The sequence below is a fragment of the Aquarana catesbeiana genome, linkage group LG02 (genome assembly GCF_042186555.1).
Source record: "Aquarana catesbeiana isolate 2022-GZ linkage group LG02, ASM4218655v1, whole genome shotgun sequence".
Taxonomy (NCBI): domain Eukaryota; kingdom Metazoa; phylum Chordata; class Amphibia; order Anura; family Ranidae; genus Aquarana; species Aquarana catesbeiana.
The window spans coordinates 104,401,957-104,424,767 of NC_133325.1; the positions used below are offsets into that span (position 1 = coordinate 104,401,957).

At 42.9% G+C, this 22,811-nt stretch overlaps 1 protein-coding gene across 3 annotated transcripts in view; it reads left to right on the forward strand.

The window, feature by feature from the left end:
• DCLK1 (doublecortin like kinase 1) overlaps positions 1-22,811 on the forward strand; it is a 535,308-nt gene that overhangs the window by 412,129 nt on the left and 100,368 nt on the right. For all 3 annotated transcript variants that reach the window (XM_073613310.1, XM_073613311.1, XM_073613312.1), the window contains 2 exons: positions 6,243-6,362; positions 19,850-19,996. In XM_073613310.1, the coding sequence (XP_073469411.1) occupies positions 6,243-6,362; positions 19,850-19,996 (267 nt within the window). The remainder of the gene's footprint in view (positions 1-6,242; positions 6,363-19,849; positions 19,997-22,811) is intronic.

Sequence of the window (22,811 nt, forward strand, 5' to 3'; positions counted from 1 at the left end):
CGCACTGACAATAGAAGTGGGCCCTTTCCTGAAGAGACAAGGAATAGTACACCAGACAACCACACCAAACACTCCTGAACAAAGCGGTGTAGCAGAAAGGAAATATCGCGCTCTTATAGAAATGGCCACATGCATGTTGTCGGATGCCAGCCTAATCTCAAGTACTGGGGAGAAGCAGTCATGACTGTAACCTATCTACAGAACAGACTACCCTCAAGAGCCATTAAAAGTACTCCATTCTAAATGTGGCATGGATCAAAGCCTAGCATAGGGCACATCAGAGTGTTTGGATGTAAAGCATATGCCTATATTCCAAGTGAAAAGCGATCCAAGCTGGAGAACAGAGCCATAGAGAGCATTCTAATAGGCTACAGCAAGCAAACTAAGGGTTACAGAATCCTACACCCAAAGACTGACAAAGTGACAATAAGCCAAAGTGACAAACACCAATCCCTGAAATTTGTGAAGTGAATAAACCCAGCAAACCAGAAGAAAAGGTCAACCAAAGCGAACCTGTGCGGGAGTCAGGACGGGAGGTGGAACTCACAATCCTAAATCAAGTTCGCAACCAGATCCTGCTGAACTGTCTGAAGTCAGAAGATCCACTTGGACTACAGGGGATACCATCCCGCAAGCTGTCATAATCTGTCAAAACACACAGCATACTTGTACCAACATCCTGGAAAGACATAGAAAAACTGCCAAAATGTGAAGCCAATAAATGGAAAAAAGCAGCAGAAGAAGAATTAAAGTCACTTCAAGAAAATAAAACCTGGACACTCACAGAGCTCCCTCCTAATCCCAAAACTATAGGAAGTGAATGGACTTTCAAAGTAAAATCAAACGCAGAAGGGAATATCCACAAATACAAAGCCAGACTAGTTGCCAAGGGTTACTCCCAGATATTCAGTAAAGATTACGATGAAACATTCGCTCCCGTCGTAAAAAACTCCACCATCAGAGCGCTTCTTAGCGTTGCAGCTGGGAAGGGCATGCAAGTGAAGCACCTAGACATTAAAACTGCTTTCCTATATGGAGACATTAAGGAAGATCTCTACATGGAGCAACCACCAGGGTTTGAGCAAGGAGACAATCTTGTGTGTAAACTTCAGAAGAGCATCTACGGTCTTAAGCAATCTGCAAGGATCTGGGTTTTCAAGAATCAAGAAGACAGATGGATATACATTTTTATCTATGTTGATGACATTATAACCTGTTTTGAACAAGAAGGGGATTACAATCAGATAGTTTACAAGCTGACAGAAAATTTAGGAACATTAGCTTCTATCTGGGAATCCAAATAGAGAGAGAGGAAGATGGAAGTTATCTTCTTAACCAATCTCAGTAAATCTCTGAAATCTTGGAACAATTCCATATGCAAGATGCAAAGGAAGTAAAAACTCCTATGGAACCAGGCTATCTAAAGAGCAATGAAGCAGAAAACTTGCTAACCAACAATGATATGTATCACAGAGCAATCGGTAAGCTACTATATATTGCCAGCGTGACAAGACCAGACATAGCTGCAGCAGTGGGCATACTATGCAGGAAAGTTTCAGCTCCCTGTCAGCGTGACTGGAACGCATTAAAAAGAAGTGAGGCAATACCTCAAAGGAACAATTCAGATGAAGTTATGGTTACCAGCAACAACGAATCCAACACTGGTTGGATATGTTGATGCTGATTGGGCTGGGGACTGCGCAGACCGTAAATCCACAAGTGGATTCATCTTCCAGTATGGGGAAGGAACCATAAGTTGGTCTAGTCGAAAGCAAGTAACTGTCACTCTATCTTCAAATGAAGCAGAGTACATTGCAGCAGCATACACATGCCAAGAGGTGATATGGATTTGTCAACTTTTTGTGGACATTGGGATAGACATGTCAAAACCAATTTCCATTTTTAAAGACAACCAGGGATGTATAAAGCTAACGCAATCAGAAAGGGTGAATCCTAGGATCAAACACATCGATGTCAAGTATCACCTACTGAGGGACAATCAAGAGCAAGGTGCTATTGACATTCAATATTGCCCATCAGAGGAGATGACTTCTGATGCACTCACCAGGCCTTTGCAGAAGAAGCTGAATGTAATTTGACAAAACACATGCTGTTGAGAAGGGGTTTGGAAGTACAACAGCATAGTTGCTAATAAACTGACAATACTGTATGTATTATACCTATCTATCCAGCAGGTGGCACTGCAGTGTTATAATGTGTATTCTAAGGTAATGTATTTAGAGGAAGTATCTTTGTTCCTAAGTGTCTGTAGTTGTATCCTCCTGTTTCCTGTTCCATGATAAAGACATGCTTTGATATCCACCATGAAAGTAAAGGTATACTCTGCATACAACAAGCTTCCAGCGCATGATTCAAAAACCTGCTAATAATAAGTCAGGCATAAAAAAAAAATTGCCATGAGCTCAAGAAGAGTGGTATAGCTGATTTTAATTACTAAAGGCCGATCTAATAATATTTTTGTTTAGAATTAATGTGTCTGCCCTTGGGGTGTCTGAAAGATCTTTTTTCTCTTCCTTTGTGAAAATATTGGCCACAGTTGTCCAGGAATTTTGTTTTGTCTTCCTCTAACCCAGTAGTTCTCAACCTCCTAGTGCCGTGACCCCTTGATAAAATTTCCCAATTTGTGGGGACCCCTAACAGTAAAATTATTTTCGTAGCTTGGGTTGTCAGCACGAAAGGCAATTCAAGTAATTTGCACCCCTAACCCATGGACATTTAGCTCTCCCTGAGTCCCTTCCACTCGTACAGTATTAAAACCCCTTATGGTACATTTTAGGATGTACTACTCTCTTTTTTCTCCTTTCTTTCCCGTTTATCTCTCTCTATGCTAATTTCTTGGGTTTTTTTTCCCCATCCCCCTCTCTAGCCCTGTTTTTTATTCTTTTTCTTATTCTTTCTCTCCCTTTTTCTTTGTTCCTCCCCCTTTTTTCCTCTCCCTTCCATGTATTCTGTTTTTATCCCTTCTCTTACTCCTTGGTGGGGGGGGAATGGGATGAGTGGCAGTGCTGGCAGGTAGTTGGGATGAGTGGCAGTGCTTGTGGGGGGGTGGGATGAGTGGCAGTGCTGGGGGGAGTTCTGATCAGCCAACTTAAGTGCTCTTGATCAAGATCATCTGCTGATCTGAGAACTGTAGTGCAGACTTTTAATGGCAACTATAATCACAGGTAGTGTTACTCATGGTGTCTTTGGCTTCATTGTGTCTCCGGCGTTGTGGTGTCTTGTAGCCGTGACACCTATGCCAAAATCAGGAGATAGGGTCTCCTCCAGCCCCTCCCACTTCACATTCCTCACCAGTCAGCTGACCTCTAGTCTCTGCCCCCCAGCCAGGCTGTGAACTGAATTGGCGGCTGCGAAGAGGCTGAGTAGGCGGCCGTGGGCTCCAGGAAGAGCCCAGCTGGGCACCTGCAAAAAGGCTGGGGGAGCAGTGCGGGCTTCAGGAACAGCCCAGGATTCGTGACCCCTGGCAAATAGTCATTCGACCCCCAGGTTGAGAACCACTGCTTTAACCAAAGCTGGGTGGTCTGTTATTATTAGGTCCATTAACCATGTAACTCTATAGAACAGCTTAAAAGGAAGACTCTGGCCAAAATAAACAAACAACTTTCTTTTTGTGAATGGACAAGCTCTTTGTTCTAACATTTTGTTTCAATTTCTGAAACTGGAGTGGCTGTTAATTTGCACTTTATCAGGCCACTTGCACCAGTCATCAGGAACAATTTGATGTCTGTGCCTGCCCCTGTCTGAAGAGAAATACATATTGTTAAAGTAACCTTGTCAGAAGGTTAACAAAATTAAAGCTCCCGCAACTGATCCTGTTTGGCTCCTCAGGTTGGTTGATAGCAGGGCCCCCTACTGGCCACTTTAGTTCCTCATGCTGAACCCAGTCACTGCAAGGCATGGTAGTGATGTAGGGGTCAGGAGGAGAAACCATAGCGGTCAGCGGGCACATCCAGTAAGTGTGGCATTAGATTTGTACCATGATCTGTGCTATGGAAATACATTTCAGCAAACAGGACACCGGACACAGGTTAATATAACGCTGTTTTCAAGTGTAGTGCGATTATAATTTTTATTAACCACTTGACAGGGTCACTTTAAAGAATTCTAAAACCAAGAGCAAAAATGCATACGTTTTCCCTTTTTTCAAGCTTTGTCTAGAGATTCTGCCAGTAACACACTTCCTGTTGTAGGGTGACAACACTCACTCACCATATCCTGTCGAGGAGAAGTGTTGTCACCCTAGGGCAGGGCTATAGAACACCACCTCCCCCATCCTCTTTTCTGTAACATAGGGGATATGCTCTGAAGTGCAGTGACAGAACTGGAAATTATGTTAACTGATAAAAGTCAGCAGAGGCAGAAAGCACAGGATGTTAGGAGCTCACAGGATTTCTGTCAGAATCAACAGGTAATTTATTTGCATTTATTTAACAGATATAACAAAACACTTTCAATGGTATGGTATCAGTTCAATGGTATGGTAACAGTCAAAACAAAAGTTCATTGTTATAGTGTTATGGAGGCTAGCATTGCTGACGTCCTTCTGAAAATATGAAGTGTTTCTAAAGGCAGAATGTTTTTAACCTTAAAGTAATTGTAAAGGTTCCTTTTTTTTTTTCTAAATAACAAACATGTTATACTTACCTGCTCTGTGCAAGGTTTTTGCACACAGCGGCCCAATCCTCCTTTTCTGGGGTCCCCCGGTGGGGCTTATGGCTCTTCCTTTTCATTGAGTGCCCCCATGGAGAGCCGCTTTCTGTGGGGGCACTTGTTTGGACATGCACCCGAGTCCCACTGCTGCATCTATTGACACAGACAGCAGGACTCGGCCCTGCCCCCCCTTCCCGTGTCACTGGATTTGATTGACACCAGTGGGAGCCAATGGCTCAATCTCTCCAATGAGGACCGCAGTGAGACAGCGGCTCGTCGCTGGAATGATTGGGTTCAGGTAAGAATGACCGGGTTCAGGCTCTGGGGCGGTGCTGTAGCATAGAAGGTTTTTCACCTTAATGCATAGAATGCATTAAGATGAAAAACTTTGAGACTTTAAAACTCTTTTAATGCATTTCCTGCATTAAGGTAAAAAACCTTCTAAGTGCAGCTTCCCCCCCAGCCCTTGCTTATACTTACCTGAGCTGAGCCCAATCTTAATCCAGTGATGTGCATGAAAGCCAGGAGTGCTGGTGGGGGCCCAAGAAGAGGAGAATCGGTGCTGCTCTGTGCAAAACTATTTCATAGAGTAGGTAATGTACACTGCTGCTGGTAAACAGATGTGTAGGAGCAATTGGGCATTTTTTTGCTCCTGAAATCTCCTCTATGTTATCTTATCAGTACCCCGAAAAATGCATTCAGAAGCTGTGGTTAGAGGCATTTCAAACGCCAAACGCAGCTAAACGCATTAAATCGCGTTTAGCCACATTTTGTTTACAGGCGTTTTTCATTTTTGCCTATTTTGAAAAAAAAAATAAAAAAAAAAATTTTCAAATGCTTCTAGACGCAAATGCGGCTAAATAGGACTAAATGCGGCATGTAAACGCGGCTAAGTGGCCGTTTTTAGACGCCAGTTTCTAGCTGTCAAGTTAAATCATTCAGGAGGGGTTGAACAACGTCCCGTGTACATGAAGCCTAATAAATACTTGTATAACATGTTTGTTATTTTTTATATTTTTTTAAATGTTATTTAAAAAAAGAAAAACTGCTGTGAGTCGCTCCGCACAGCAGGAGTGCACCTTAAAGTGGAACTAAACCCCTAGAAATACTTACCTTCTAGTGATGTGGCGGTTAAATCCCTCGTCAGCCTTTGTCATCTTCTTTCGGCCACTTCTGAGTGCTGAGGTTTCAGCCTCTTGATTGGCCGGTAGGGGAATGATGTCATGTGCACAGGAGGCAGTCATTCCAGCACGGCTGGAGTGTGCCGGGAATGCAACCTGAGTATAAGAATGTGAGCAGGCAGGTAGCATGTCTGCCATAATGAGCTGCCTGCTTGCAGTTTTTTGTACTGCTGAAGTTTAGTTCAACTTACAAGTTCTTTAAAAAAATAACAAAAATGATAGAATGATCTGGTTTACACTTTGTGTTATGACACTGCTGTCACAGCAATCTGCAGTCACGGAAGGTGTCACGATGTGCACTGAGGTATTGAATTGAAATGTAACTTTCTATCTAATATTACATAAACTTTTATTATATTAAATTATTGTATTTTTTTTTTTTTTTTATAGGAACATATGATCCAAAATGAGGTGTCCATTCTGAGAAGAGTGAAGCATCCCAATATAGTGCTGCTTATTGAGGAGATGGATATGCCAAATGAACTGTATCTGGTGATGGAACTAGTAAAGGTTAGTCGATAACTATTTTTTTTGTGCTGCTTGTACAAATGACTGATTCATATATGCTGTAGGTAACTTGGAGCTGGTGTTATAACTTCTGTAATGATAGAGTGCAGTTAGTTGCTCAGTATAGTGCCTGTTGGTATAAGTTTCTCAGCTATCACACCCCCCAGTGGATCATGAGCAGTAGCATACATCTAGTCATTACAAACAATATTGCCCCGTACACACGGTCGGACTTTGTTCGGACATTCCGACAACAAAATCCTAGGATTTTTTCCGACGGATGTTGGCTCAAACTTGTCTTGCATACACACGGTCACACAAAGTTGTCGGAAAATCCGATCGTTCTAAACGCGGTGACGTAAAACACCTACGTCGGGACTATAAACGGGGCAGTGGCCAATAGCTTTCATCTCTTTATTTATTCTGAGCATGCGTGGCACTTTGTCCGTCGGATTTGTGTACACACGATCGGAATTTCTGACAACGGATTTTGTTGTCGGAAAATTTTATCTCCTGCTCTCCAACTTTGTGTGTCGGAAAATCCGATGGAAAATGTCCGATGGAGCCCACACATGGTCGGAATTTCCGACAACACTTTCCGATCGGACATTTTTCATCGGAAAATCCGACCGTGTGTACGGGGCATTAGACTGCTATAAGCTCCTGCAGGATATGGACTCCAGGACTTTCTTGCTGCACCATTGCATTTGGCAGATGATTTTGAATAACATGAGGTTTCCATTGATGGTCAACTTAGTGCCAATAGGAGTCCTCAAGTGCAGCCCCAACACGTTCAGAGTGCTGCACAATAGTTTTCATAAATTGTGTTGCAAAATGTCTTCTGTATGTCTTGTGGTTAAACATATGTCTTACCATGTGTTAACGTAATGCATGGCAACTTAACATGACCCCAGCTTACTGTAACTGGCACCAGCACTTCAGCGGAGCACAATGCACATAATGTGCTGCATTAAAAAGTCACGTCCAGTTTTTTTATGTGTTCTGAATAACAGGTGGTTGCTTACACAGCTAATGCAAATGTTACCTAGAATGCATTTGGTGGGACCCTAGGGTAAACGGGAGAGTTTTTTTTTTTTATTAATGTACTAAGTTTAGGATTATTTCTAATGATCTAGTGTTGGCTGCAATCAGCCAGCAATAAATCACTAAAGCAGTGATCTACTGCTGCATGGAGAGGCTGGATAGAGCTGCTTCAGCTCTACCGGAGCCTTCATTCTAATGCAGCGTACACACGACCGGACTTTCGGTCAGAGTAGACTCTGACAGTGTTTCCGACGGAGTTCCGCTGCAACGGACTTGCCTACACACGATCACACCAAAGTCCGTTCATTTAGAGCGCGATAACGTACGACGGGACTAGAAAAAGGAAGTTCAATAGCCAGTAGCCTATAGCTGCCCTTGCGTCGTTTTTGGTCCGTCGGACTAGCATACAGACGAACAGTTTTCCCGATAGGAATTGAGTCCGTCGGAAAGATTTGAAACATGTTCTATTTCTAGGTCCGTCAGAATTTTAGAAAGGAAAAGTCTGATGAAGCCCACACACGATCAAAATGTCTGATGGAATGATTCCGTCTGACTTTTTCTGCCAGAAAGTCCGGTCATGTGTACGCGGCATTACAGGAAGTGCAGTGACATCACTTCCAATGTAAACACAGTGAGGTTGATTTACTAAAGGCAAATAAACTGTGCACTTTGCAAAGTACAGTTGCTCGAGAGGTTAGTAAATAAGCAAAAGCTCCTCTGACTTCCATCATCCAATCATGTGAAAATAAAAATGCTCTTTTTTTTTAATTTTCCTTGCACGTGATTGGATATTCTTTGCAAAGTGAAGCCTTACCTCATTTGCTAAGCTCTGGAGCAACTGCACATGCAAAGTACATTTGTCTTTAGTAAATCAACCCCAGTGTGTAAGTATTGTTCCACCTTGTTTTACATTGCTTGCTGCCATTGTTCCTATGTAGCACTGGGTAGCAGAAGCAAAAGTCCAGAAACAAATCGATTCACCAGCAAGGCTTAGTGCCTAGGCTCAGTGACAAATGGTGGTTCCATTGCTAAAGCCAGCTGGAGCCACTGTTGCTGAGTATGCATCCTCCTTTGCTCCAGACCTTATTGAAGGTCTGGAGATTTAATTCATTAAATGTGGGATTAAGACACTCTAGTGCGATTTCTGATGCGACTTGAGTCACACAGAATGGCATGACGGTGGACTTACCATTGTTTTCAATGGTGGCTGTTCACATCAATGCAGCACAACTGCGATGCCAGTTTGGGGACGGCTTCTGTGCTACTTTGGTATGATGCAGTGCGATTTTGTGGCCCTTAGATCCGAATGGAAATGTATGAAAAACGCATGTACAAGTCTTGGCAAGCCGCTTGTTGGGTATCAAGCGTTTCAACAGTTTGTGTTGTGTTACAGTTTGTAACGATTTACTTTAAATATTACTAGATTTAATACTGGGATTCAGGGGTGGCCCATCCATTAAGGGTGCATGGGCACCGCTCCCTCTCTCTAGCAACCCCCTCTATGACTAATGGATAGATTCATGTTACGAGGAGCCAGAAACACAAATAGAATGTAGTGAGGAAGAGATCGGTTCCCAAAGTGAAAATATGGATACAATGGAGATAATTAACCTTTCTGATTTTGATTTACAAGGTATATATGACTATTACGTCGTGGTCTCTCTTTTTCACCTTCTAACCATATGAACCACTTTGAGGTTTTTTAAGGACCTTAATTTCTTCCTCAGGAAGATCTATTACAGACTTGTACATACAACAACATCACATGACTGTAATAGTCAGGAGCCCCTTGGGGACATTAGGGAACATCAAGCCTTGGATGACCTTGTCTCTGATGGGAGAATCCTCCTCAGACACAGACGAGGAGGACTTTTCCCAAGACAAGCAAATCTTAACATCGAGTCTACCAAGATACCACAATTCAGGAACAATCACTGGCTTGCAATTTTTATTGACTTAGTCTAATGCCACATACACACGAGCGGACTTTTCGACCGGACTGGTCCGATGGTCTATCCGACAGACTTTCGACGGACTTCCGACGGACCTTCCAAACAAACGGACTTGCCTACACACAATCACACCAAAGTCCGATGGATTTGTACGTGATGGCGTACAACCGGACTAAAATAAGGAAGTTGGTAGCCAGTAGCCAATAGCTGCCCTAGCGTCGGTTTTCGTCCGTCGGACTAGCATACAGACGAGCGGACTTTTCGATCCTTCGTTTAGGATACAAGGGATGTCCTCCAAAAGATTGCAGGGGTGGAGGTGCCAGAGGGCTCAATGCTGACCAGCATTGATGTTGAGTCCCTCTACACCTCCATCCCCACGAATGTGGCATCTCTGCTGTAGCCTATTTCCTAGACGAAAAATATCTCACCATGGGCTCCCAAAATTAGTTCATTTTGGACCTACTCGACTTTTCTCTCACCCACAACTGTTTTCAATTTGCAGGGATGTACTACCATCAACTTAGAGGTACCTCCATAGGGGCACCATGTGCACCTGCCTATGCCTGCCTTTATCTTGGCAGGTGGGAGCAAAGTAAGGGCTATGGGGGTTATTTACGAAAGGCAAATCCACTTTGCACTGAAAGTGCACTTGTAAGTGCAGTCGCTCTAAATCTGAGGGGTACATCTGAAATGAGGGGAAGCTCTGCTGATTTTATAATCCAATCATGTACAAGCTAAAATACTGTTTTTTATTTTCCTTGCATGTCCCCCTCGGATCTACAGCGACTGCACTTTCAAGTGCACTTGCAGTGCAAAGTGGATTTTCCTTTAGTAAATAACCCCCTATGTGTCATCACTGTATTTACATCATCTACAGCTCTGGATAAGATACATCGATGATGTTCTGTTAATCTGGGGTGGGACCAAAGAAGAACTGCATCAGTTCATTTCAGAACTTACTGTAAATGCCAAAAACATTAAACTTATGTTTACCTTCCATACTGAAACGTTATCCTTTTTAGATCTATCCATTTCTATTGTCAAGTAAGTGATGAAGTAACCTACAGGTCAGAAGCAGAGGACCTTTACAGAAGGTTTAGAAATAGGGGCTACTCTCATAAGACAATTAGACGGGCTCGGAAAAGAGCATCATCTGCTAAAAGGGAAGATCTTATTCAGCCAACAGAAGATAGACTCCTGTCAGTTGATAACTCAACTGTCCGTAAAATAACTAGCTACGGCTCTCAGTGGAATGAGGTTAGGTCTATTTTAAACAAACACTGGCATGTCTTGCATAGATCTGATACTTTGTCACAAATTGTTGGTCCTCGTCCTCTAGGAGAGTGATAAATCTTCAAGACAATTTAGTCCACTCAGAATTTGTTCGGACTCCGACGACAAATTGGTTATCCGACAGGTCCTGTCTGCATGGCATGTTCCCTTGTGGACATTGTCGAACGTACGGCTAGCTTCATCGATGCTGATGCACAAAAAACTTACCCCATAAGTCAGTTCATCATCTGCAGTACCTCAAGGGTGTTATACATCCTTGAGTGTCCCTGTAAAAAGCTTTATGTGGGAAAGACCAAGCGTCGGTTGCGCATCCGCATCGGTGAGCATCTTGCTGGCATTAGGAATGCCAAAACAAATGACAAATCTGAACGTCCTCCTGTAGCCCAACATTTTCGATAGGTTCCATCGTTTGTCGGCTGAGGGTCTTAAAATTAGGGAATTTAAGAGAATTTTTGCCCTCACTCTATCCAAGGGGAAGGGGGATTTTGATACTGTCTTCCTCTGTAAAGAAAAAGAGTGGATATTTTGTTTAAAAACTATGGCCCCCAAGGACCTCAACCCTCAATATCAACAATGATCGCGACATGTGAACATCTCCCTCCCCTCCCCCCAATTAACCCCCGCACCCCCTTCCTTCCCCCTTCTTCCCCCCCTCTTTTTGTTATAGAAATTAGCTCTCTCTTATCTGTTCTTTTCCTTCTCTTGTCCCCCTGTATTTACTACAATACATATAGTACTGAGGCAGGGGACTGTGCTGCTATCAGGAAGCTATGTGCGGCTCTCTGACAGCCCCTCCCACCGGGCATGATCTGCCTGCATTGCATAGATAAGGACAGAGACCCAGTGATGATGTCATTGGGTCTAAAATGGGGCATGTAGTGAAAGCGGAAAGGTTTTATTTTAAATTTCTATTCGCATGTTGGGGGCCGGGTACAGGGAAGGCAAAATATAGTTCTCTCCTGTCTATTCTCTTCCTTCTCTTGTCCCCCTGTATGTACTACAATACACATCAGACTACCATCTAATATTAATAATAATCTCTTTTTGATTGACACATTGTTCTTCAATTACTCATTAATTTCTTATATTTATTTTTCAATGTATTCAATTTCTCAGTTTTGCTGTGGATATCAAAACCTATATTTCTAATAAAGTATGGGTGCTTGTGTTAGGTGGTTTTATATAATTAGATCCACATATTGGCCATTTTGTCATTATACATGTGGGAACTAGCATCACGATATATACCGGTACTTTTTGTCTATACAAGTAAACTATTTATGGGTTTTACAGTTTGCATCGCTACATTTGTAATCATTTTTATGAACCACTAGAAAAGTTTTTCCTGGCATGTCTCTATAGGACTGTGCTAAGTGATGGAGCCAAATAAAATGGGAGGTATCTAGTTTACCCCTTATTAAACTCCAGTTCTGGACTTTCACAGTGCCCTGATGAAACGCACGTCATGTGAGTGAAATGCATTGGTGTTTCAACATCATTTGATGCGGCGTCACCTGCATTTGCACGGCTCCTTTCATCTGCCTCCCCACCTGATCAGTTGATCAGCTCTCCGCATGTACAGCCATCTGCTTTCACGGCACGCACCAAGCTGTCTGAGCTTTGAAGATTGGAAAAGTGCTATCAGCATCTTACACACCTCCACGTCCGCATCAGCCCTCATGCTGATCCACTGATCCGGCGGTCCATGGAACTCTGAAAGAGACTTTACTGGCGGCCCACTACCTATATGAACAGACCTGTCAGTGAGGAAGGAGCATCAGCGCGGCTTTGGGTGAGCTTGTTCCAGGGACTCAGTTCCCGTTCTTTTCATCCTCCACTGTACTGCCACTTCCACCGCCGAGTGGATGTCCCCTCACTTTCACATATCAGGCTGTAACATCAACAGCTAGTCCCCTTTGCCTCTGTTCCCCTGTCAGCCTTTATACATGCTAGTTGATCTGATCCTTCATCTTCCATTAAGTGCCTGCAGGCACCTGTTTAATCAACAAGCAATCCACACAATTCAGATGGATTGTTTCCCCTCATTGTTTTCAAGGACTATTTTTGATGTGTCTAAACCATAGGTCTAGCTAGATTCATAATTGTTTCAGCCATCATTGCTTTCAACTAAGTGCCTCATCCCTGCATATGGTTGACTGCTGGTATGATAGTTGGTAATGCATGTGAGCCCGGGTCTTTTTCTTTGTTTTATAATACTATTGAATCTATCCTTGGCCGCCGCTGCCACCCCCTATTCAGGCCTCCGGCTTCATTTTGGACACCTTGCGCCAAAATTCCGGTGGCGTGGGGTGTTATATTGAAGCACCTTATTAAACCCATAGGCTCTAATAGGCTTTAAAAAAGGTGGACTTGGAGCGCAGTGCATTGCGCTCGCAGTCCACCCGAATGTGTTTTAAAAGCAAATGAATATTTGCTTTTCTAACACCTCTCCGCCAATCAAGGAAGTGCGGGTCTAATACCAATCACCTGATTGGCTGAAGGTACAGACGCCCCAGAAGCATGGAGGACACAGGAGTCATCCCACAGCTCGCTGCTGCCACCCGCTGCCTGACCCGCCACTAAGAGGGGGAAAGTGCCGGGCAGGCAGCAGGCGGGCGGGGGGGTCACAGCGATGGCATTTGATGGGCACATGTGGCGGCATTTGATGGGCATGAGTGGCTGCATTTGATGAGGCACAAGTGGCTGCATATGATGGGCACAAGCGACTGCATTTGATGGGCACAAGTGGCTGCATATGATGGATGTAAGTGGCTGCATATGATAGGCACAAGTGGCTGCATATGATAGGCACAAGTGGCTGCATTTGATGGGCACAAGTCGCTGCATATGATGGGCACAAATGGCTGCATATGATGGGCACAAGTGGCTGCATATGATGGGCACTAGTGGCTGCATTTGATGGGGCACAAGTGGCTGCATTTGATGGGGCACAAGTGGCTGCATATGACGGGCACAAGTGGCTGCATTTGACGGGCATAGTGGCTGCATTTGATGGACACAAGTGGCTGCATATGATGGGCACCAGTGGCTGCATTTGATGGGCACCAGTGGCTGCATTTGATGGGCACTAGTGGCTGCATATGACGGGCACTAGTGGCTGCATATGATAGGCACAAGTGGCTGCATATGATAGGCACAAGTGGCTGCATTTGATGGGCACAAGTCGCTGCATATGATGGGCACAAATGGCTGCATATGATGGGCACAAGTGGCTGCATATGATGGGCACTAGTGGCTGCATTTGATGGGGCACAAGTGGCTGCATTTGATGGGGCACAAGTGGCTGCATATGACGGGCACAAGTGGCTGCATTTGACGGGCATAGTGGCTGCATTTGATGGACACAAGTGGCTGCATATGATGGGCACCAGTGGCTGCATTTGATGGGCACCAGTGGCTGCATTTGATGGGCACCAGTGGCTGCATTTGATGGGCACTAGTGGCTGCATATGACGGGCACTAGTGGCTGCATATGATGGGGCACAAGTGGCTGCATTTGATGGGGCACAAGCGGCTGCATATGACGGGCACAAGTGGCTGCATTTGACGGGCATAAGTTGCTGCATTTGATGGGTACAAGTGGCTGCATATGATGGGGCACAAGTGGCTGCATTTGATGGGGCACAAGTGGTTGCATATGATGGGCACAGTGGCTGCATATGATGGGCACAATGGCTACAATTGATAGCACAGTGGCTGAATTTCATGGGCACAAGTGGCTGCATATGATGGGCACAAGTGGCTGCATTTGATGGGCACAAGTGGCTGCATTTGATGGGCACAAGTGGCTGCATATGACGGGCACAAGTGGCTGTATATGATGGGCATATGTGCTGCATTTGATGGGCACAAATGGCTGCATATAATGGGCACAAGTGGCTGCATATGATGGGCACAAGTGGCTGTATTTGATGGGCACAAGTGGCTGTATTTGATGGGCACAAGTGGCTGCATTTGATGGGCACAAGTGGCTGTATTTGATGGGCACAAGTGGCTGCATTTGATCGGCACAAGTAGCTGGATTTGATGGGCACAGTGGCTGCATTTGATGGGGCACAGTGGCTGCATTTGATTGGCACAAGTGGCTGCATATGATGGGCAAAAGTGGTTGCATATGATAGGAACAGTGGCTGCATATGATGAGCACAGTGGCTGCAATTGATGGGCACAGTGGCTGCAATTGATGGGCACAATGGCTGCAATTGATGGGCACAATGGCTGCAATTGATGGGCACAATGGCTGCAATTGATGACACAGTGACTGCATTTGCTGGGCCCAATGGCTGCATCTGATGGGCATAATGGCTGCATTTGAAGGGCACAGTGAGGCTGCAATTGATGTTTTTTTTTTTTCGAGTATTTTTCAGTTTGTGCCCCCACCCCCCCCCCCCCACCCCCAATTTTTGAACACCAGCTGCCACTGCTGGGATTACCTTTGAGGTCACAGTACAACACTTGGGTTTTCATGGCTGTGGCCATCAGCACAGAGTCAGGAGAAACAGAACATATGTTCGGGTTAAAACCTTCAAAGGTGGGTTTTCCCCTTATTATGGGAAAAACTTTTCTCCTGTCCTTCTTTTCACTACTGGAAGTGAGGGGAAATCTCCCAAATGGTTCCATAGTCAGCAAAAAAATCATAAATGAGGTTCCAACTCTTCACTATATCCAAAACGTTGGCCAGGTGACACTTTAACGTTATTATAAACCACCAAATTGAAGAAAAGTATTTTGTCATTCAGAGTAGCCAATCAGATTCTATCACAGAAGAATAGACATGAATATAAAATAAGCATACAATTAAACATTAAAATACTATATAATCACAAACAGATATAAAGCATCAGGTATTCTAAATATATCATCACTGTTATTTATAGTTGCTTTCATAATGTTAATAATGAAACATCTATTAATGGAACTAAAAGATTACCAGCCAAAATTAAACTGATGTCAGCAATTAACAAGGTCCATTGGTGTTAAAGTGCAAACTTTGCACATGAATCTAATTTCCTCAGCAGTATTGTCCAGAAAATAAATATCTGTGTTTTTCCCTTTTTTTCACTTTGCTTTAGTGACAATGCGTTTATTTTCTTACAGCAGCTTGTCTCAAAAATGACAGATTTTGCTTGCATTATTCTATGTGTAACTGAGTGACAAACACTGCCATCTAGTGGATTCATATCACATTACATGTTCTCTCTGAGCAAGCAGGTGGTACTAATCATTGCTAGGCAATCTGGGACCAATTTCCAATGATGCTTCCATCATCCTAGCACTATCCATATCAGAGTATTCAGTAAATAATATTCATTAACCTATTTCATTTTTCATCTTTGCAAGAGTTCCCAGCCATATCAGATATTAGCAGAGCTTTGCAGGTTGACAGAGATCCTACTTATGCCTCAGGACCTAATCAGGCACAGATCCATGTGATATCATGTTACCGGCCTTACACTTTAATCCTGCCTATTGCCAATGATCTCAAACATATCCGTTCTGTCCCTCCTTCTCTGTTCACATCTATCACACCCTGGACTTACACATAAAACAGCGCTCGTATATCAATGCGTGCAAAGCTTTGTCTTTTGAAGTGAAAGTTACTGGTCCTGGAATTAGGGGATCATTTAAATTCCTTTTGGAAAAACTAATGGTTACTGTTATGTGGCAAGCTGACATTCTAGATGCAAACGGGGAAATGCTGTATTCCATATGTGGAGATCTATGAACTCAGAATATCTGCCTTACAGACCAGCAGTGCTAAGCAGTTTTCATTTAGTGTCCCGAAATACAAATATGCTTTTGTTTTTGTTTTTTTTAGACCCAGGTTTTCTTTTGCCACAATCTGAGGACTCCAAAATTGAGACTCACAGATTGCATACATAGAATATCTCTACATTGGAACAGTCAGTTTGAGGCCTTTAAGTTCTACTACTGTCCACAGCTTACATTGCTGCCCAAGTTCTTGAAGACCAGACTTTGACAGAGTTCCCTACAGATGGACAAATGCAGTCATTGGTTTGCATTTGACTTATTATATGGTTTAGTTTATATTCATGGTTCACAGCAACTGTCCGTGTTAACTTACAGTCAACCCTACACAAAAAGTATATTAGTTTGATCAAAAGATTCGAGCACCGCACCAGAATGTTGAGATCCAACATTCCAAATATATAGTGAACTTAATAGCCAACATGTTTTAGGGACCACACTTCTCCTTTATCAGGGCCTAACAGAACTGCTGTTGAGGGACTTGAGCTGTAGCATTTCATGGGTCTCACTCCACCCTCTTCATCAGGGCTTAGCAGAATGGTTGTTATGGTACACCAGTTGCAGACAAAATCTGGATGATTGTATATTAAAACGATCTTGCTCCCCTTTGGCAGCAGGTAAGTGCAGCATCTTTATATACAATCATCAAGATTTTATCTACTACTGGTGTACCACAACAACCATTCTGTTAAGCCCTGATGAAGAGGGTGGAGTGAGGGCCATGAAACTCTTTGGCTTTTAAAGTGGATCTAAACCCTCCTATCCTTTACAGCCAAAGATGTTGCCATCTTAGATTCTATGTGATCTGCAGTTGTCATGGTGCTGCACATCTGATCAGTTATGTTACCAGCCATTTGATGGCTTGACAATTAGGCAACTGTGACAGTTTTCATTCATGGCATGCCTTAAAACTAAACTATTTGGGGCAACTGCCCTTGCAGAATACGTGCAGAAAAACTGACATCTCTGCACCATGGTGTGAAGGAGGCCTAAGGCCCTTTTCACACTTGTATGACTTGTCCTGCGACTTGGGACTACAACGTTGTTATGACAATTCATTCCCCTTGATTTCCAATGACTACCATTCATATTAGTATGACTTCAAGTGGTGCCGACTTCAAAGTAGTCCCTGCACTACTTTGGTCCGACTTTGATGTGAGTTACACAGGCATTCCCTGAAATTGCGGCAAAAATCACGTCAAAATTGCGGTCGCAAAATCGCGCAACTTTGAAGTTGTGGTAGTGTGAAAGGGGCCTAAGTGTTTTGGATTTTAACATTCCAGTGTGGCACTCCAATTGGTCCAACTAATATACTACTTTCCCAAGGCTTTCCTCAGTGTATGGAAGCAGCCCACACATCATCCATATTCTCCATCCGGATAATATTAGTACCGTTTTTTCATAATACCAAGTGTAGATACCAAGAAACATACAGCTAGGGTTCCAGCACCATCAAATTCATTATCTCAACTATACAAAAAAGTGACAGAGAATGGAAGCTTAAAGTATATTTAAACCATTCTATTCCTGTTCTGGTGGCAACATATTTGGATTTACCTCACTTTCATTCCTGGTGACACTGGGGATCATGATAATTAGAGATAGTGATTCTTTCTAACAGGGACACAGACGGCAACAAAAATCTCACCAAATCTGAAAAAAAAACATTTTGCTTTTAGTTATCTTTTAATGTACAAATGTAGCCAGGCTGTGGACATTCACATAGTGTCATATTTTTAAAGCAGAACTGAATTAATGCTGTAAGAAACAGCAAGCAGGCAGGCATTTATTTGTGGAAGAGACATGCATTAAAATGCCCCTGCCCACTGTCTTCTTTGGCATTGTAAACTGAGCTGTCCATGCGCAGCTCAGGTGAGTTGGTTTCTGCGTGCTGGACAATGATGGCCAATAAAATTGACCAAAACCTGGCACACAGAAGAACATGCTTGCACCAGCAAGGGAGCATTTGCAAGATAAGTTTAACCCCTTTAGTTCCACTTTAACAAGCAGTAAACAAGCTTTAAAGCTAAATTCCAGTTAATCTAAAATCCTCCCTTGCAGTGGGATTGCCTCCTATTTCAAGGATTAAAAGCTCTTTTATGTCTAGGGTACCAGAAAAAGCACTACTTACTTACTTAACCAAACTTCTGGTTCCACAAGCTCCCTCCATGCTGCTCGACTGGTGCCCCCAGCGTTTCCATCCCTATGCACGAGAGGTCAAATTCCCCCTGATATCAAGTACAACGCTGGGGCCCATAGCCCTGGGTTGGATGTGAGGATACTGCTGAAATGTAGGGTAGTGCCAGCTGCCAGAGAGATGGGGGGGATCAGGTAAGTAAAACTGCTTTTTCTGGTACTCTAGATGTAAACTAGCATTTAACATTGCAGTGCATGGGCATTCCCACTACAATGGAGAGTTTTGGTTTTCCCCAGAGATGGGCTTTACAATAAACCCTCACTGTGGTTATAGGCTTTACAATAATCTCTCACTGTATTTACAGCCACAGTGACGTGATTATTCTTCAAAGTTTACAACAGAAGAAGAGGTCATTTAAACCTGATTTCAACACTTTCCTATCTTCCTGTCCTCCTTCTCTATATTAACATTAGAAGTTAGAAGGTTGACAGGCTGTCTTCTCACTGCTGGGAGGGGAAAGGTGAGCAATGAAGAAAAGGAGAAAGTAAACCTGAGAAACTTCAGCTGCAAACTTTGAGGAAGAATTACTCCGCAGGGTATGCAGCTATAGAGGTCAGTGAGGTAGTTTTAACACTTATTTTCTGCTTGGTAATAAAATGTAAATATTAAAATGTCTATAGCCTGGTTGCTGTGATATGATATAAATAGTTTATAACACAAGATTTGTTGACAAAACATAATAAATAATTGTTTTAAATGATGATCATTATAAGGTATTGTCAATTATTTTAATCCTCTGGAATCCTCACAACCGCCTAATTGCATCAAATTTGGCCAATCTTCTTGACAGTTGATGCTCATTGCCAGCAAGGAATTCCCATCCAGGGTACTCTGATACTTCTTTGCAAATGCACTCTTATCAAGTAATATTAGGAACTGACATCCTTGTTACTCCATAGCAAGCAAAGATATGTGCACGGCTGTTGTTTGACTAAAGCTCAAAGGGGCTACATTGTATGTCATGCCATCCAAAATACACACCTCTGCCTGCTAAATGTGTACCATTGTGAGTATGGAAAAAAAAAACAAATGTACGAATTTACGAATGTACGAATTTATGAATGCCGTTCATAACAAATGACCAGAAAAACGAAAAAAAAAAAAAAAAAACGAATGAAACGAAAACTAACACATTTTTTTGGCAGTGGACATGTCTATTGATATGTTGCTTGTATTGTGTTTTTGATGACTTTTTTTTTTCCTTTCATTGCCAGGGAGGGGATCTGTTTGATGCTATTACTTCTACTAACAAATACACAGAACGAGACGCTAATGGGATGCTTTATAACCTAATGAGTGCCATCAAATACCTGCACAGCTTGAACATTGTTCATAGAGATATCAAACCTGAAAACCTGCTGGTAAGAGCTGATGTTTTACGTCCATTTTTCAAAAAGTAAAAACCGTCTATATTGTTTGTAAATATTTCATGATTAGAAGATAATGCACTGTATATATGGTAATATTTTTACCTGCTTCGGCAACATCAGACAATGTTCTCAGCTCACCTACTGACCTCCAATGATAATAATGATTTAATTATAGTTTATAAGCATCAGCATATTCTGCAGCATGCCATATAAATAAATAAAGGGCTAAAAATTACAAACTGTAAATGAACGATATAGTAAAAGGAGGAGAATAGGGCCCGACCTGAAAGAGATTACAGTTTAAGAGATGAGGGAACACTAGATACAGTTTGTGGGCTCGTTACACAGTTGGTATGGAAGATGGCAATGACAAAAGGCAATGGATGTTAGTAACACAATAATGAGTGATTAGGGTAAAGCATGATATGGGTATGTCATTTTATACAGGTGGGCTTTCAGGTAAGGTTGAAGCAATAGAAAGTGTATTTAAACCCTAAAAATGAACATCTCTTATTTGCTACATTTTGGTCTGATAAAAATACCATAGAGCGTTTGTTATGTCTGTTCAATAAGTACAATAAAATACCCGTTGATCCTGTAAGAAATCAAGTGAAGTTTCTGTGTACTTTGTAATGCAGTGACCACATCTAAGGATAGATAAGATGCAATATATTAAAATAATTCTAAATGTTGTAATAAAAAAAAAATAACAAACATGGTATACTTACCTGCTCTGTGCAAGGGTTTTGCACAGAGTAGCCCAGATTCTCTTCTTTTTAGGTCCACTGCCGGTGATCCTGCCCCCCACCCCCCTGCCGAGTGCCCGCAATAGCAAGCCTCTTGCTATAGGGACACTTAAGCAGGCTCACTCCTGAGCTGCGCCCCTGTGAATGGACATTGTCCATTCAAACAAAGAGTGTCGCTTGGCACCCCCCCCACTCTCTCCTCATTGGCTCACTGGCTGTGATTGACAGTAGCAGGTGCCAATGGCTCCCGCTGCTGTGTGAGCCAGTATAGAGAGAGAGAGGTCCGGTAGAGCCGCTGCTCTCATGCACATCGCTGAATCAAGATGGGGCTCAGGTAGGTATAAAGGAGGTTTGGGAGCTGCACCCAGAAGGTTGTTTACCTTAATGCATAGAATGCATTAAGGTTAAAAACCTTCTGCCTTTAGAACCACTTTAAATTTTTGTTCCTGGGTTTAAATACATATTAACGAAAGCATGTGAGAACTTGAAAAAGGGATCTTTGGAGGTCCCAAAATGACAGCTTGTGATGCCTGTTACCTTATGTAAAGAACAATATTTTCACAATACCAGGGTGTGCAGATGATGATCCTTATTTTACCATGATTGTAGGTGGTGCCATTCTTCACTTCACTACAGCACTCTACATAACTGTGGCAATCCTGTAAGGTGTGCGATAGATATAATGCAACTTCTCTAGGAATTTGGGAGCTGCCATTGCTGACTTGTAATTTGAAGTTGCCGCTTCCAAGGTTTTTAATCCTGATTTTAAATTTGCCACCAAGTAAATCATTAAATGGTAACAAGCAAGCAATTTGGGTGACTTTAAGACTTCATTGGGTATTTGCATGTTCTTGGTCAGTGAGTCAGAAGGTAGAGAAGCCATGATGATAATGACAGTCCCAGTCCCTACACCTTTGAAGCCTCATGCACACTTGATGTTTATTTATTTATTACAGGTACTTATATAGCGCCAACAATTTACACAGCACTTTTTATTATTATTATTATACAGGATTTATATAGTGCCAACAGTTTACGTAGCGCTTTACAGCTTGAGGGTAGACAAATACAATACACTTTAATACAGTAGGAATCAGAGGGCCCTGCTCCTTAGAGCTTACAATCTAAGAGGGAAGGTCAAGAGATACAAGAGGTAATAACTGTGGGCGATGTGCTGATTGAGAAGATAAATGTACAGTTGTTATGTGGGGGCCAGATAGGCTTCTCTGAAGAGATGAGTTTTCAGGGATCGTCTGAAAGTAGATAAAGTAGGAGAAAATCAGACAGGTTGGGGTAGAGCATTCCAGAGGATGGGAGAGGCTCTGGAGAAGTCCTGAATGCAAGCATGGGGTGAGGTGACTGTAGCCCAGTCTTAAATCTGCTGTCTCACGGTGAGTGCATATTTAGGGACAATGTTACATAAATGTTTTTTAAGTGACAAGGGAGTATGAGAGCAGGAGGTCTTGGGAGGAGCAAAGAGAAAGATTAGGTTGGTATTTTGAGACTAGGTTAGTGATGTAGCTGGGGGCCAGATTGTAGATGGCTTTGTAAGTTATATTTGTATCTTGAATTTAATTCGGTGGCTGAGTGGCAACCAATGGAGGGATTGGCAGAGGGGTATAGCAGACGCTGAGCGGTTTGTGAGATGGCTGAGCCTGGCAGCAGCATTCATAATGGACTGAAGTGGGGATAGCCTATTTAGAGGTAAGCCAATAAGGAGGGAGTTGCAGTAGTCGAGGCGGGAGATGACAGGGAGTGGATTAGAAGCTTTGTGGTGAAATTGGTTAGGAAGGGGCGTATCTTGGAGATGTTGCAGAGGTTGAGGCGGCAAATTTTGGATAGCGATAGGATGTGGGGCCGAAAGGTTAGTTCAGAGTCCATAATTACACCTAGGACTTTGGCATGGGGGGACAAGTTGATAGTTGAGCCGTTGATATTGACAGAGAAATCATTGGAAGCGGCACCTGAGCAAGGACATATAATGAGCTCGGTTTTGGATAGGTTGAGTTTGATGTGACATCCAGGCTGATATGTCTGCTAGTAAGTTGGTAATGCGTGAG